The 15,957-nt window shown below is 47.7% G+C and overlaps 1 protein-coding gene across 1 annotated transcript in view; it reads left to right on the top strand.

Annotated features, from left to right (window-relative positions):
* TADA2A (transcriptional adaptor 2A) overlaps positions 1-15,957 on the top strand; it is a 305,603-nt gene that overhangs the window by 18,109 nt on the left and 271,537 nt on the right. The window contains exons 3-4 of the mRNA XM_063954828.1: positions 7,942-8,001; positions 9,502-9,593. Coding sequence (XP_063810898.1) covers positions 7,942-8,001; positions 9,502-9,593 — 152 coding nt within the window. The remainder of the gene's footprint in view (positions 1-7,941; positions 8,002-9,501; positions 9,594-15,957) is intronic.

The following is a 15,957-nucleotide window of genomic DNA, read 5'->3' as shown; positions in this document are numbered from 1 at the left end:
CCATACCTCCCAACTTTTCATATCATAGAGCGACCCACGCTTGCGTGGCTAAATGACCTGGAAAGGGGGCGTGGCCTCGGGTGGGAGGGGCATGGTCTCAGCCGTGTAGACATGGCATTGACCCATTTTTCAGCATTTTGAGGGTGTGCCCAGCGCTCCCTGAGCAGCTGGGAATCCGCCAGTCCACCTCCATGTACTGTATAGATGGCATCTATTCCGAGATCACTCGCTGCTTTGCAGAGCAACGGGTGATCAAAGACTCCCCCAACTGCCCCCTCACCTGCGGGACACTGCTGCCCTTGGTTGAGACAGCGGGACAGTGTCCGAATAGTGCGACTGTACCACTGAAATCGGGACAGTTGGGAGGTATGCTATTCCACTGCCCAATGTTTTTTAAGATTGAAGCAGGAATTCCTGAGTTGACCAGTCATTTTGTGAAATTGTAAATGTGCTTTCTACATAAATATTTTAATAATTTGTCATCTTCTGAGTCGTGTGCAACTAAATTCCAAACCAAATGAAGCCCACTACATCTTCATATTCTTATACATAACTGTGTTTTTACATGACAACACTGCCCCTTATGTAAACGTTCCCTCCATCTCCCCAAAGTATTTCTTTATAAAGTTAATAGATATTTCTGCCGCAGGTTACATTGGTTTCCACAGGGAAACATTGGGGGGGTTGAGTGGATCTTGATCCAGAGGCACCAACAGGCTAAAGCTTTAGGTTGTCCCAGGATGCATTGGGGCCTCCTCTGTAACCCCGTCTCCAGGCACTGAGAGCTCAGTTTCGAGTTTGTGCCTTCAGCAGCAGCTCACATAACAGGTGGGCCCTGAAAAAGCTTGCTAAGAAGATTTCTATCTGTCTGTGTGACATTCAGCGCTGTGGCTCCCATCACCTCCCAAGCGGCGTCGCAGACTGCTCTCCTGGTTCGCGTGGCTGCTACGAAGGGATGAGGTAAGAGGGTCCTCCAGGTGGGATCTGCCATTAAATCGCGTTCCAGTCAAGGTCTAGAGAGACGGACCTATGTGCTGGCGTGGACACTGTCACCGAGCAGGGACCCCACTAGACTGCCAGGAGCTGCCTTACACTGTTCCTCACTCCCTGACAGAGACGCTGGGCGCCATCTTCTGAGCATAGCTGCTGCTGGACTCTGGGATTGCAGGGCAAGGTCTCCCTTGTAAAGCCGCCTGTATACAGATCTGAGACTTTACAAACACTTGAGTATTCTACTGTCTTTTATACAGACCGCGTTAGTTAAGAAATAGTGTACCTATTAAAGAATATATTGTACAAGTATTCTGATTTATACCTCCGGTCTAATACCGCGCTGTTTATATACTAGTCCAGTGCAGCTTTATTGTGATATCATTTCTGCATTGCCTGTGATTGTTTCCCTGTATGTGCTGTGTTGTTTCACTCTCAGTGTTTTCCAGATATAACTGTCACTATATTCTGTACCCTAAGGGACTAGGTGCGTCTGGGTCTAATAATATAGTGTTACACAGTATTTATCCAATACGTATATTCTACTGTGTATTCAGTCACGTAATACCGGATTTAATCGCTGGTATTCTACTTTGTCTGGCCTTATCGTACTAAGTTGCTCTGTTGTTGCGTTTTAACATAATGTGTAACAAAAAGGGCAGTAAATCAGTGGATGCTCCTGCATCATGCAGAGCATGCTCCAATGATTTACCAGAAGGGGGAAGTGTTATATGACAGTCTGTGTACTAATTGTCATATGCCTCCCAGTCAGCCCGCAGCTCCTGCATCGGCAATGAAGCCACCCTGGGCTGTGTTCACCAACCTACTGGTTACCCTGGTGGAATGCTTAGTGCCCCCTATGTGACCACTGGTGCCACTGCCACCTCATATTGTCCCTATGGTTAATCCGCCTTGGGCGGAAGATTTGTCTAACCAACTGCAGCAACTGAATCAGTCTCTGGTTAGACAGAAATCTACACCAGGTCACTCCTGTGTCTCTGGGTCCTCTAAGCCGGCTGCTTCCTCCTCACAATCCACAAACCTCTCTGATGTCTCATCTGAAGAGGAGGGGGAGTATACGGTCCTATCAGACACTGAATCCTGTGTTACTGATGAGGATTCTCCCTTGCAGATTGATGTCCCTGCCTTAGTGGCTGCTATTAAGCATATCCTTCAAATCACTGATGATGAGGATGCCACCACTGTGGCATCCTCATCAGTTTTAACCACCTTCTGCTGTTTAAACTTATTACCCCATTCTGATCATCTTGTGGACATCAGATGGGAGCCCTTGTCTAATCCGGGGAAGAAATTCCCTCGCTATTCTCTCCCTGCAGAGTTATGTAACAAATTGGAGACTCCACCACTGGTGGATTCTCATGTCACCCGCCTCATGGTGTCATATACTATCACCTTACTAAAGGAACTAACAGATAAGAGTGTGTAGGAATGCCTGAAGTCTATTGACTACCTTAATGGAGCCATACATAGACCTACTACTGTACAGCTGCCTCCTGGGCTGCAAAAGGCATTGAGGCGTGGGTTCAAGCATTGAGGAAGAGCTGCCCGAGGATATTTCTGACAGTGCCAGACAATACCTGTCTCACATTACCACCGCTGCCTATTACATTCAGGAGGCGGGTGTAATGGCAGCCAAGGCGTCGACCACATCTGTCCTGGCTCTCTGCATACTGTGGTTAAGGTCGTGGAAAGTGGACCTAGACTCCAAAAAGACCTTAGAGTACTCCCCTTTACTGGGGATATTTTGTTTGGGGAAGACCTAAATAAAATACTGTCTGAATTGGTAGCCGCTAAGATGTAATTTCTCCCCACTTCTAATCCTTCTGCACAGAAGGTGAAAGGTACCACTTTTTGTTCCTTTCGTCCTCCAGGGAAAGCAAAAGATCAGGCATACCCGTGCTCCCAAAACCACAAAGCCCAATGCAAAACAATCCTGGGCAGCCTGTCAGCATGCTTCTAAACAAGACAAGCCTGCTGCATGACGGGGCGGGCCTCCCCCTAGCAGACTTCTACAGTTCGCCCCGGTCTGGTTAAAGACTACTTCAGACGCATTGGTACTGGAAGTTGTCTTTCACAGGTACGCTGTCTCGTTCAAGAGACGTCCCCCTCGCCATTTCTGCGCTACGGCCCTCCCTTTAGATCCGTTAAAGGTGCAAGCTCTACAAACCTGTGCGTTCCCTCCTGAGTATAGGAGTGGTTGTGCCGGTACCTCAGTCCCAGAGAGGCAGAGGTTATTACTCAACCCTGTTTCTGGTCCCGAAACCCAATGCGTCATTCTGACCTATACTAAATCTCAAATCGTTGAATACGTTTGCGAGAGTGCTTAAGTTTCATATGGAAACTCTGCGCTCCATTGTACTATGGAACCCGGAGACTCTATGGCAGGGGTGGCCGGACTTTTAGGACCTGGGATCTACACTTTGTTTACTTTCTTGCCTGTGATCTACCGACGTCAGATAACAACACTAATACTGACGTACACATTTAAAAATAGCATTAATAATGACGCCATCAAATAACACCAATAATAATGCACACATTTAAAAATAGCATTAGTAATGACAACATTAAATAACACCACCAATAGTTGTCCACATAAAAAAAAAAAAATACATTAATATTAATAGACAGTCTTGTCATGATTGTGTGCAGAACAGCCCCCTGTGCAATAACCCTTCTCCCTGTGCAGAATACTCCCTCCCCCTCCCTGTCCAGAACAGCTCGCTGTGCAACATCCCCCTCTGTGCAGATACACCCACTCCCATTGCAGAACAGCCTGCTGTTCAACATACTGTCCCCCTTCATGTGCAGATTCCCCTGTGCACAATTCCCCGCTGGCAGGCTCGCTCTACGCTGGCTGGTTATCTCTCTCCTGGCACATGCCGCTGCGCTCCTCACATCGCTTTCCCAATGATGCATTGCGCGGCTGACGTCATGACGTCGCCTGCGCAATACATCATTGGGAACTGTCTGGACTCGGAGCGATCAGAGCAGAGGCACCAAGTATAGTTTAATGAAGAAGTTTGTCGCGAGCTACCGGTAGATCACAATCAACGTTTTGGCCAGCACTGCTCTATGGTATCCTTGGATATACAGGATGCATATAGCTATTGCCATGTTGCATCAGCAGTTCCTGCAGTGTGCAATTGGCAACCTTCACTACCAATTCCAGGCTCTGCCATTTGGACTGGCTATGGCTCCTTGGATCTTCACCAAGGTCATGGCTGTAATGATGGCCCACCTCCGTCGCCAGGGAATCAGAATCCTGCCGTATTTGGACGACCTGCTGATTCTGGCAAGTTCCCACGAAGTCCTCCTCAGTCATCTGCAACTGTTGGTAAGCTTCCTACAAGCCCACTGGTGGCTTATCAATTGGAAGAAGTCCTCGCTGGTCCCAGAGCAAGGTGCACCTGTGGGCACTTCTGGACACACACAGTCAGAGACTGTTTCTGTCTCCAGAAAAAGTCCTGAAGATTCAAGACAGGATACGATGCTTCCTTCGTAGCCCCAGAGTGCCGATACACTCAGCGATGCAAGTACTTGGCCTGATGGTGTCAGCCTACGACATGGTAGAGTACGCTCAATTTCATTCCCGCAAGCTACAGAGGTTAACCCTTTACAAGTGGGACGGTCTGTCTCATCGGATCAGATATCGCATGATTTCCTTGACTCCGGAGGTTCGTCTGTCTCAGACATGGTGGCTCCAAGACCAGCAATTGAGCAGGGGCCATCCTTTCTGGATCCCAGACTGGGTCCTGCTAACAACGGGCGCCAGTCTGAAGGGATGGGGAGCGATGTTGGAGCAACACTCTTTTTCAGGTTCCCTGCACCAAGGAGGAATCAGTCCTCCCGATAAACATTCTAGAGCTGAGGGCAATGTTCAATGCAATGTTCAAATCTCTCGCCCTGCCTCTAGTACAGAATAGGCCTGTTTAAGTACGATCAAACAATGCCACCACGGTGGCATACAATCATTCTGGGTGTCCTCAACTGGGAAGCGGACTTCCTCAGTTTCCAGGACGTGCACGCCGGAGAGTGGAGTTTTCATCCAGAAGTCTTTCAACTCCTAATGGACAGGTGGGGCCCACCGGACGTAGCCCTCATGGCATCACTATACAATCACAAGGTTCCTTTCTTCGGATCAAGGACCAGGGATCCTCAAGCAGCGTTCGTGGACGCACTGACAGTTCCATGGTACTTTCGGCTGCCCTATGTGTTCCCTCCAGTGTCACTCCTGCCCAGGGTACTATGGAAGTTCAAACAAGAAGGAGGAGTACTACTTCTAGTTGCTCCGGCGTGGCCCAGATGGCATTGGTTCTCAGACCTGCAGGGTCTGTTGACAGAGCATTCCCTTCTACTTCCTCAATGCCCAGACCTCCTCGTACAGGGCCCTTGTCTTTACCCAGACCTGGCCAGGACTGGCTTTGACAGCGTGGCTCTTGAAGCATCATTCCTGAGGGCCAAAGGATTCTTAGAGGCAGTTATCCGAACTATGTTGAAGGCCCGCAAACTGGCATCTGCCCAAATTTATTACAGTGTCTGGAATTCTTACTTCACCTGGTGTACTGATAAGAATTATAATGCATACAGATTCAGAACTTCCAGAATTCTGGCTTTTCTGCAATGAGGCCTGGACTTAGGCCTTCGCCTGGCCTCCCTCAAGTTTCACATATCTGCCTTGTCGGTATGGTTTCAGAGAAAAATTGCGTCTATACCTGATGTTCATACATTCACTCAGGGTGTATTGCAGATTCAGCCTCCCTATGTGGCTCCATGGGATCTGTCTGTTGTACTGCGTTCCCTGCAAGAGTCTCCATCCGAACCTCTTGAATCGATGGACCTTAAATGGCTCACGGCCAAGGTCATGTTCTTGCTTGCTATTGCCTTTGCAAGACGGGTGTCGGACTCAGGTTCTCTCTCCTGTCGTCCACCCTTTTTGATATTTCACCCTGACCGGGCAGTTCTATGAACTCGCACAGGTTATTTACTTAAGTTGGTGTCATCTTTTCACCTTAACCAAGAGATTGTGGTTCCGGCCTTTATCTTCTAGGATTTGGACCCCAAACAACGTTCTTTGGATGTGGTTAGGGCTCTCCGTATCTATGTGAAGAGGACTGCCTCTATCGGGAGGTCTAATTCTCTGTCGTTTTTGGTTTCCACAAATGTGGCTGGCCTGCGAATAAGCAAACCTTGGCCAGATGGATTGGAATGGTGATTGCACAAGCTTATGCGCTGGCTGGACTCCCAGCTCCTGCTGCTATTAAAGCCCATTCTACTCTGTCTGTTGGACCTTCTTGGGTGGCCCGCCGTAGCGCGTCCATTGAACAATTGTTCAAGGCGGCTATGTGGTCTTCTGAACACGTTGATTAGGTTCTATGCCTTTGATACTTCCGCCACCCAGGATTCTTCCTTTGGACGCCGGGTTCTCATACCCACTAAGGCGCGATCCCTCCCTTGAGGAACTGCTTTAGGACATCCCCGATGTTTTCCTGTGGAAACCAATGTAACCTACTGCAGAAAAGGAGAGCTATGGTAGACTTACCATTGTTAGCACTCTTTGTGCGAGGTATATTGGGTTCCGCAGGGCCCCCACCCTGACGCACCTAGCTTCTATGGGTTTGCATGCAGTAGCCGCTGGTACCTTCTCCTGTTGTGAGAATATGGTTCTATGTGACTAACATCTGCCTTCTCTTTTACCTGCTCCTGCATTGGACTGATTAACGAAACTGAGCTCAGTGCCTGGAGGCGGGGTTATAGAGGAGGCCCCAATGCAACCTGGGACAACCTGAAGCTTTAGCCTGTTGGTGCTTCTGGATCAAGATCCACTCTACACCCCCCGATGTTTCCCTGTGGAACCCAATGTACCTTGCAGAAAGAGAGTTAACGGTAAGTCTACCATAACTCTCAACTCTTTGCAAATGAAAAATGGGATTGGTGTACCTTTAAAAAAAAAAAAAACTACCATATGTGACTGAGTACATACAAATAAGATTAAGATTTGATCGGGATCCGGTCGGGATCCCAGCAAAATGACGATGCTGATATCTCGACACGTCTCAAAATGCCGGCGCCGGAATCCCGACAAGGTGCATATTACCGATGCCAGAATCTTGAACGCACTTTCGCCGGCCCGCCGGAGAGGTAAGCTTTGGGAGGGTGGTGTTAGGTTTAGGTGTCCCCAGGGAGGGTTAGATCTAGGCTGCGGGTAGAGAGGGTTAGGGGACCATTGGAGAAAGGTAAGTATACTTCCCTTTTCCCTGTGGGGATTACACACATCGGGATGCTGCAGCCGGTATTCTGGCCGCCGCAATCCCAGCCGTAGTGTTTTCATACCCAACACCATTTAATCAATGGGGGTAATTCGGAGTTGATCGCAGCAGCAAATTTGTTAGCATTTGGGCAAACCATGTGCACTGCAGGTGTGGTAGATATAACATTTGCAGAGAGTTAGGTTTGGGTGGGTTATTTTGTTTCTGTGCAGGGTAAATACTGGCTGCTTTATTTTACGCTGCAATTTAGATTTCAGTTTGAACACACCCCACCCAAATCGAACTCTCTCTACACGTTATATCTGCCCACCCCGCTGCAGTGCACATGGTTTTGCCCAACTGCGAACAATTTTGCTGCTGCAATCAACTCTGAATTAGGCTCAATATCATGAATTAGAGTCATTTACCAAACACAATAGGGCAGATGTATTAACCTGGAGAAGGCATAAGGAAGTGATAAACCAGTGATAAGTGCAAGGTGATAAACGCACCAGCCAATCACCTCCAATATGCAAATTGACAGCAGCTGACTGGCTGGTGCATTTATCACCTTGCTTTTATCACTGGTTTATCACTTCCTTATGCATTCTCCAGGTTAATGCTCATATTGTATTTATTTTATTGATGACCTTATAAACAGTCTTTTCTTTTTCTTTTTCAGTGCTTCTCAAGAGGATTTGAGTATAAGAAACACCAGAGTGATCACAATTATGAGATCATGGTATTTACAATTAATTTCTTCTCCTTATTTGTAAATGACAGTCAGAAAAATTTATCCAAGCCCATCGCACCCTAGTTGTGTTTTTTTTTTTGTTTTTTTGGGTTTTTTTTTTTCCCTATTGTTTTAAAGACCTAGCCTAGTTTATGGAAAACATCTCAACGCCTACACTAAATTCATACAAAAAATTCTTCCATTGAGCATTCCATTTGATGCCTGAAATAAGTCTCCTTTTCAGCATGTTCTTTGTACTTTTTTACACAACTATCGATTATCCATGTACATTTTCTCATACTGTTCTCTAGACTTTATTGTGCTGGTGAGAGGTTTACAAAGCAGCTTTTATCATTCAGTTAGTCTGTGAGCTTTAGGTATAGTCTCCCATGTGCTATGCGGTTTCATCAACAGTTGTTACAGGTTTTATTCAGATCCCTCCCAATTTTGTAGTGTTTAATAATTACACTGAAGCATTTCTGCATATACACAGCAGGTGCAATGTCTGAAAGACAGGATTACTTTTAGAGCATAACGTGGTATGGGAGCATTGTACTCTTATATTTTACAATCTATGCCCCTTACAAGGCTGTTTTCAGTTAGCCGTGAAATTGTGGTAATTTACTGCTACTGCCGTTTTTGTGGCTTTTTTGCAAATTTGCAAAAAACAGGATTACTGCAAAAATTGTTGCCGAAAGTGAATAGTAAAAAACTGAACTAACATCGGATAAAAGTAAATTGGGTCAAATGGTTGTTACTGTATATACATTTCTTGAAAAATTTAACAATTCTAGAAAGCTATTTTTTTTTTCATCGAAGTAAGTGCTAAAATAAAATGTGGGGTTAAAAAAAAATGTGGAAATAGACTACTCCCACCTGCAAGTCTAAAAACACTTGTCCCACTGATAAAGCACCCCAATATACCTGCCCCACACCTTGGACCCCAATTCCATTATTTTTCTCTATTACAATTTTCCCCTGTGGTGTACTCGGTACAAGCAGAAATGACATGCTGTTGGAGCGTTCCTCTTCCTAAGGGATATATATGTCCCGTGGGTGCCTGCACTTGCACAGTTAATTCATTTTGTTTTACTATTACTGTTCTTTGGTACCCTGTTGTATTGTTTTATACATATATTTGTCTTTTTATACAGTATCTGTAACACATACTCTTATTTATGGTCTTTGTTCTTTATGCATTGCCTCGCAATATTGCTATTGCTATCTTTAAAGTCTTTACTGTTTAGATCTTGTATGTGTGTATTTATAACTTTTCTGGTGGTTAGGGAAAAAGTGGATGGACTACTGATGCACTGCAGTGGTCGAGGTAATTCTCTTATCTGCAAATAGTTCTTATTAGTGCTCAGACTGTCATAAATCGTTATGCTTTTTCCAGTGTATTTCAAATTCTGTAGCTTTCTTCAGGGAACTGGAGATATATATTTAAAAAATAACAAATAAAATTTTAAGCATTGATTTGATAACATTTTATTTGCCTGTTTTTCATAGACTTCTGATTTTCCAGTTCTTGATCCCAGCTGGACAGCACAGGAGGAAATGGCTCTTCTAGAGGCTGTAATGGATTGTGGCTTTGGAAACTGGTAAGTATCGTGTGTGTGTGTGTGTGTGTATGCTCCAGAGTGCTACCCCCTTGTCTTAATTGAGAGTTTTTTTATTTCTCTTACGTCCTAGAGGATTCTGGGGTCCACATTAGTACCATGGGGTATAGATGGGACCACCAGGAGCCATTGGCACTTTAAGAGTTTGAGTGTGTGGGCTGGCTCCTCCCTCTATGCCCCTCCTACCAGACTCAGTTTAGAAAATGTGCCCGGCAGAGCCGGTAACAGCTATGGCAGCTCTACAGAGCTTTCCTGGGAAAGTTTATTTATAGAGTTTATTATTTTACAGGGAGGCTGCTGGCAACAGCCTCCCTGCAGCGAGGGACTAAGGGGGGGGGGGGGGAGCAGTGTCCGCCCTGCGGGGTTTGAGCCACTGTCTCCGCTGACTGGGTACTGAGCTCCAGAGGGGTCTGATCGTTCTCTGCCACAGGGGACCGCTCACCCCAGCAGCATGCCGCCAACCCCTTAGAGAGCTGAAGATGTGGTGAGTGAGACATCGACCCCTCTAGCAAGCGGGGGGCCGGTGTGAAGATGGCGGCAACGGGGAGGGAGCGCAGTACTAAATTTTCTCCTGGGAAGGCTCAGAGGCACATGTTACGGCGCTGTTTGGGGCGCCCTGGGATAGCGCTTACCCCCACACTTGTCCAGAAGTCTGTCGGGGTCCGCGGATCTCAGCCAGCACATTTTTCCACAGGCCAGTATAATCCTTGAAGAGCGGGAAGACAGTGCCATTAAGGGGGCGGAGCTTCTCAGCGGACCCAGCAGCGTTCCAGCGCCATTTTCCTGCCTGCACAGCGCTGAGAGGAAGAACAGGTCCCTCCACAGCAACTCCAGCTATCTGTACACGGTACCAGGGGGTTGTAGAAGGGAGGGGAGGCTGTAAAACGACTGTGTATCCTATTAAGGTGCACAGTCAGCGCTGACAAGTGGTCTACCTTTGCTGAAAGCGCTGTGTGTGGGTTGGCTCCAATCTCTGTGTCTCTCTTGCCATTCTTGGGGGGGGAACTCTGTCTGCCCCCACCTGTGTGTGTGTGTGTGTGTGTGTGTAGTGTTTGGTGGTCTCCTTTAGCTATGTCCAGGGACACTGTGTCATATGCTGCTGAGGATTTATCCTCCCAGGATGATCCCATTCCATGTACTCAGGATAGCACTGGTTTAGCTCAGATACCTGCAAGGGAACCAGAGTGGTTTTCCTCTATCAAATCTTGGATTTCTCAGATTTCTGACAGGGTTGGAAGTAATAAATCTGCCACCCAGGTATTACAGAGCTCTAGGGCAGTATGGCTAGGTTCTGGTACCTCAGGACTCCCCGATATATACCCCCACAAACGTGCGCTTGTGCGTGTCACACAAGACGACACGGATACCGATTCTGACACCACAGACGGTGATGGGTATGTGTTGCGGGGGTCCGCATCTCATGCAAAGGGGGGTGCAATTGTTGATAGAGGCTATCAGGGATGTGTTGAATGTTAATGATACCACACCTGAGCAGGTTGAGGAGACTTTTTTCACTGAAAATAAGAAAGCCTCGCTAACCTTCCCTGCGTCAAAGGAATTGAATGCTATATTTGAAAAAGCATGGGTAAACCCTGAGAAAAAATTCCAGGTCCCTAAAAGGATGCTGGTGGCGTTTCCTTTCCCTGAAGAGGGTAGGAAAAAATGGGAAAACCCGCCGATTGTTGACGCATCTGTGTCCAGACTCTCAAAGAAGGTGGTTTTTCCTGTTCCAGGATCTACCGCCTTAAAGGAGCCGGCTGACACAAAAATTGATTAACATGCTTAAATCAATGTACACTGCTTCAGGGGCCATATTACATCCCACTATTGCTACTGCATGGATTGCAAAGGCTATAGTAAAGTGGTCGGCTACCTTACTTGAGGATTTGGAAACAATGGAAAGGGATGAAGTTGCTTTATATTTACGCAACATACATGATTCAGCAGGTTTTATGGTAGAATCCATGAAAGTCCTGGGTTCCATGGCTGCAGGAATATCTTCCATGTCTGTTTCAGCTCGTCTGGGACTGTGGCTGCGCCAGTGGTCGGCCGACGCGGAATCCAGGAAAAGTATGGCGGCCCTACTCTATACAGGTCAGGCTCTCTTTGAGGAAGTGCTAGATGCGTGGATATCCATGGCTACAGCGGGTAAGTCTCTGTTTCTTCCCTCAGCAGCACCTGCTCCGAAGAAGTCCTTCTCTTCATCTGCAATGCAGTCCTTTCGGCCTAGAAATGCCAGAACGCCCAATACCTTCTTTCGGGGAGGTCGAGTTAAGTCCAAGAATCCTGCGGCTGCAGGTTCCCAGGAGCAAAAGCCTGGAGATAGGGCCAGTGGGAGCCAGACTCAGACGCTTCAGTCACGTCTGGGTATCGTCCGGCCTGGTTACCTGGGTGATAGATATTGTATCCCAGGGATACAGGCTGGAATTTAAAAGTCTCCCTCCTCATCGTTTTTTCAAATAAGGCTTGCCAACTCTGTTGGCAGACAGCACTGTAGTACAGGACGCTGTCCAAAAACTGGTGTAGGCACAAGTCATTGTACCAGTACCACCTCACATGCAGGACAAAAGGATACTATTCGAACCTTTTCGTGGTACCAAAACCGTATGGTTCGGTCAGGCCGATTCTGAACCTAAAATCATTGAACCCCTTTATAAAGGAGTTCAAGTTCAAGATGGAGTCTCTCAGGGCGGTGATATCAGGTCTGGAAGAGGGGGAGTTCCTGGTATCTCTGGATAGCAAGGATGTGTACCTTCACATTCCGATCTGGCTGCCGCATCAGGCTTATCTCCGTTTCGCATTGCTGGACTGTCATTTCCAGTTCCAGGCCCTGCCATTCGGCCTCTCCACGGCACCAAGGGTGTTTACCAAGATGATGGCATAAATGATTATTCTCCTCCGCAAACAGGGTGTGAACATTATTCCATATCTGGACGATCTGCTGATAAAGGCATCGTCCAAGGAGAAGCTGCTGCAATCCATTGTTCTCACAACACACCTCCTCAAGAGTCATGGTTGGATTCTGAACCTTCCAAAGTCACATTTGGAACCAACCCAGAGGTTATCATTTCTGGGAATGATCCTGAACACGGAAGTGCAAAAGGTGTTTCTTCCGCAGGAAAAGGCGTTGGTGATACAAACTATGGTCCGGGATGTCCTGAAGCCAGCCCGGGTGTCGGTTCATCAATGCATTTGCCTATTGGGAAAGATGGTGGCTTCTTACGAGGCTCTCCAGTACGGGAGGTTCCACGCTCGGACCTTCCAACTAGATCTCCTGGACAAGTGGTCGGGATCTCATCTCCACATGCACCAGAGAATTTGTCTGTCGCCAAATGCAAGGATTTCACTCCTCTGGTGGCTCCACTTGCCTCACCTTCTAGAGGGCCGCAGGTTCGGGATTCAGGACTGTGTCCTTCTAACCACGCATGCGAGCCTTCGGGGCTGGGGAGCAGTCACTCAAGGACGGTGGTCAAGCCTGGATGCCTGCCTGCTCATCAGCATCCTGGAACTAAGAGCCGTCTACAACGGTCTTCTTAAGGCGGCCCCTCTTCTAAGAAATCGGGCCATTCAAGTTCAGTCGGACAACGTAACAACAGTGGCTTACATAAACCGACAGGGCAGAACGAAGAGCAGAGCGGCAATGTCAGAGGTGACAAGAATCCTCCTCTGGACAGAAAAGCACGCGTTAGCGCTGTCAGCCAAGGAAATAACAGATCTTTGGGGATTACCCCAAATAGACATGATGGCCTCTCGTCTCAACAAGAAGCTTCGGCGTTATTGTTCCAGGTCACTACGGGAAGATCTTCTTCAACAAGGGCCGTTCGTCTATCCCGACTTACCTTGGCTGCGTTTATCGGCATGGAAGTTGAAAGGAATATTTTAGCCAGGGAAGGGATCCCAGGCAAGGTTGTTTCTACAATTATTCAAGCCAGGAAGGCGGTCACGTCGAAACATTAGTCACATATGGAAGAAATATGTTTCTTGGTGTGAAGTGTTTTAATTATCGATTTTTATCTGGGACGTTTCTTGCACTTCCTGCAAGCAGGTGTGGACATGGGCCTGCGTCTAGGTTCCCTTAAAGTGCAGATTTGAGCTTTGTCCGTTTTTCTTCCAGAAACAATGGCCAATATTCCGGAAGTTCAAACCTTCTTGAAGGTGTTCTACATATCTGTCACGTCTAGCAAAGTTTGGGGATCCGGCAGTTGAGACTTGCCCAAGAAGGTAGCAGGCTGGGGAAGAACAAAATGAGGGGGTTGGATATAATTCCTTTGCACGGGATACGGAGCAATGAAGGATGTACGGTGACTTGAGAACGTGGTCGTATACAAAGAACTGTGGAACTGTGGGTGAGAGTAAAACGAGGCTGAAGACAAGAACCGTGGACTGCGACTTATGAGATGAAACTGCGATAGAGGAGCTGAGAACTGTGGACGGTAGTTTGGGTCGTGACTGGAGACAGAACTGTAGACTGTGGCTTGAAAGATGAAGCTGGAGATAACGAGCTGAGGACTGTGAATGGTGGTTCGAGGACTTGGCTGGAAGCAAGAATCTGCGGACTGTGGCTTGGAGGACAAGTCAAGAGACCCGGGGTCGTCCGTGCCCAAAGGGTCTTACTGAACCGGGTTTTCCAAGAGCGTCTCCACGGGCAGCAGCAGGCTAGGAACGGGAAAACTGCAGCAGCAACTGAGAACTGGCAAAGCAGGGTTAGAAGTACCAGAATACAGCAGGAATCCTGGGAGCACAGGCTAAAGCACCTACAACAGGGTTGTAACTTGAAGCACTGGCATCCCTGTCCTAAACCAGCCCCCTTTTATAGGAAGAAGTCTCCCTGGATTGGGTGGAAAACTAGGAACAGGAATTATGTCAGAAACTTGGTCTCCGACATGGCGGCGCCCAGTAATGCAGACCTTTTCTGACAACATGCTGCTCACTGCCCCTGGTCTCCTAGGCAATGGCTTAGCGAGAGCGAGCTGCTGCAGCGGCGTCCCGCCGCCACGAGCGGACCCCCTCAACGCCATTACCGCTGCCTGTACCCTTGAACCCAGCGCCGCAGCCCTCCGCAGCCGCTGCCCGTCCGCCCGTGAAGCCCGCCCCGCGGCCCCAGCGTTCCGGTAAGACCCCGGACGCTGACAGTACCCCCCCCCCCCCCTTTGCGGGTGGACTCCGGACACCTATAAGGTTTAGCTGGAAATTTGGCATGAAATGTCCGAAGTAGTCTTGGGGCATGGACGTCCTCTGCCTCTACCCAGGACCTTTCCTCAGGTCCATATCCCTTCCAATCAACTAGGTACTGGAGGCGACCATATCGTTTGCGGGAGTCGAGGATCTTATGAATCTCAAATTCGTCTCCTTGTGTTGACTGGATCTTGGGTGATTTAGGTAGAGCAGCTCTGAATCGATTGAGTACCAACGGTTTTAAGAGAGAAATATGAAAAGCGTTAGGGATTCTTAAATGTGGAGGTAACTTCACCTTGTAAGCCACAGGATTCAAAACTCTTTCGATTGGGTAGGGCCCAATAAACCTGGGAGCATACTTCTTAGTAGGAACCTTCAATCTTAGGTTACGTGTGGAAACCCAAACCCGATCTCCCACTTTAAGACTTGTTACCTCTTTTCGCTTTAGATCTGCGTAGGTCTTATACTTCTTGGATGTCTTGAGCAAGGCCTTGTGAATTTGCTTCCAGGTTTCAGTAAATTGTCGAAGTATTGACTCTGCGGCAGGAACCTCGAGTGTAGGCAGAAGTTGGAAGTCAGGAACTTTCGGATGATAACCATAATTAATGAAAAATGGAGAAGATTTTGTGGCAGAGTGATAAAGATTGTTATGGGCAAATTCTGCAAATGGGAGGAAGTCCAGCCAGTCGTCCTGAGAGGAGGACATGAATAAACGCAGAAATGTCTCCAGGTCCTGGTTCACTCTTTCTGTTTGACCATCCGTTTGAGGATGATATCCTGAGGAGAAATTCAATTTCACGCCAAGAGCAGAACATAGGGATCTCCAAAACTTGGCCACAAACTGGGGACCTCTATCAGATACGATTTCCTGCGGTAATCCATGGAGACGAAAAATCTCTGCTATGAATAATTTTGCCAGCTGGGATGCTGATGGAAGACTGGCCAGGGGAACAAAGTGTGCCATTTTAGAAAATCGATCAACTATGACCCATACGGTGTTCCGTCCGCCAGACACAGGCAAATCGGTAATAAAGTCCATAGAAATATGTGTCCATGGTCTTTGCGGCACAGGTAGCGGATGAAGTAACCCGGCTGGAGGACCTTTAGGACTTTTATGCTGAGCACACTTTGGAGAGGCAGCCACGAATTCCTGTACATCAGTCCTGAGATA

This window comes from Pseudophryne corroboree, chromosome 2 (assembly GCF_028390025.1).
Source record: "Pseudophryne corroboree isolate aPseCor3 chromosome 2, aPseCor3.hap2, whole genome shotgun sequence".
NCBI lineage: Eukaryota > Metazoa > Chordata > Amphibia > Anura > Myobatrachidae > Pseudophryne > Pseudophryne corroboree.
This window is presented reverse-complemented; position numbering and strand designations above follow the sequence as displayed.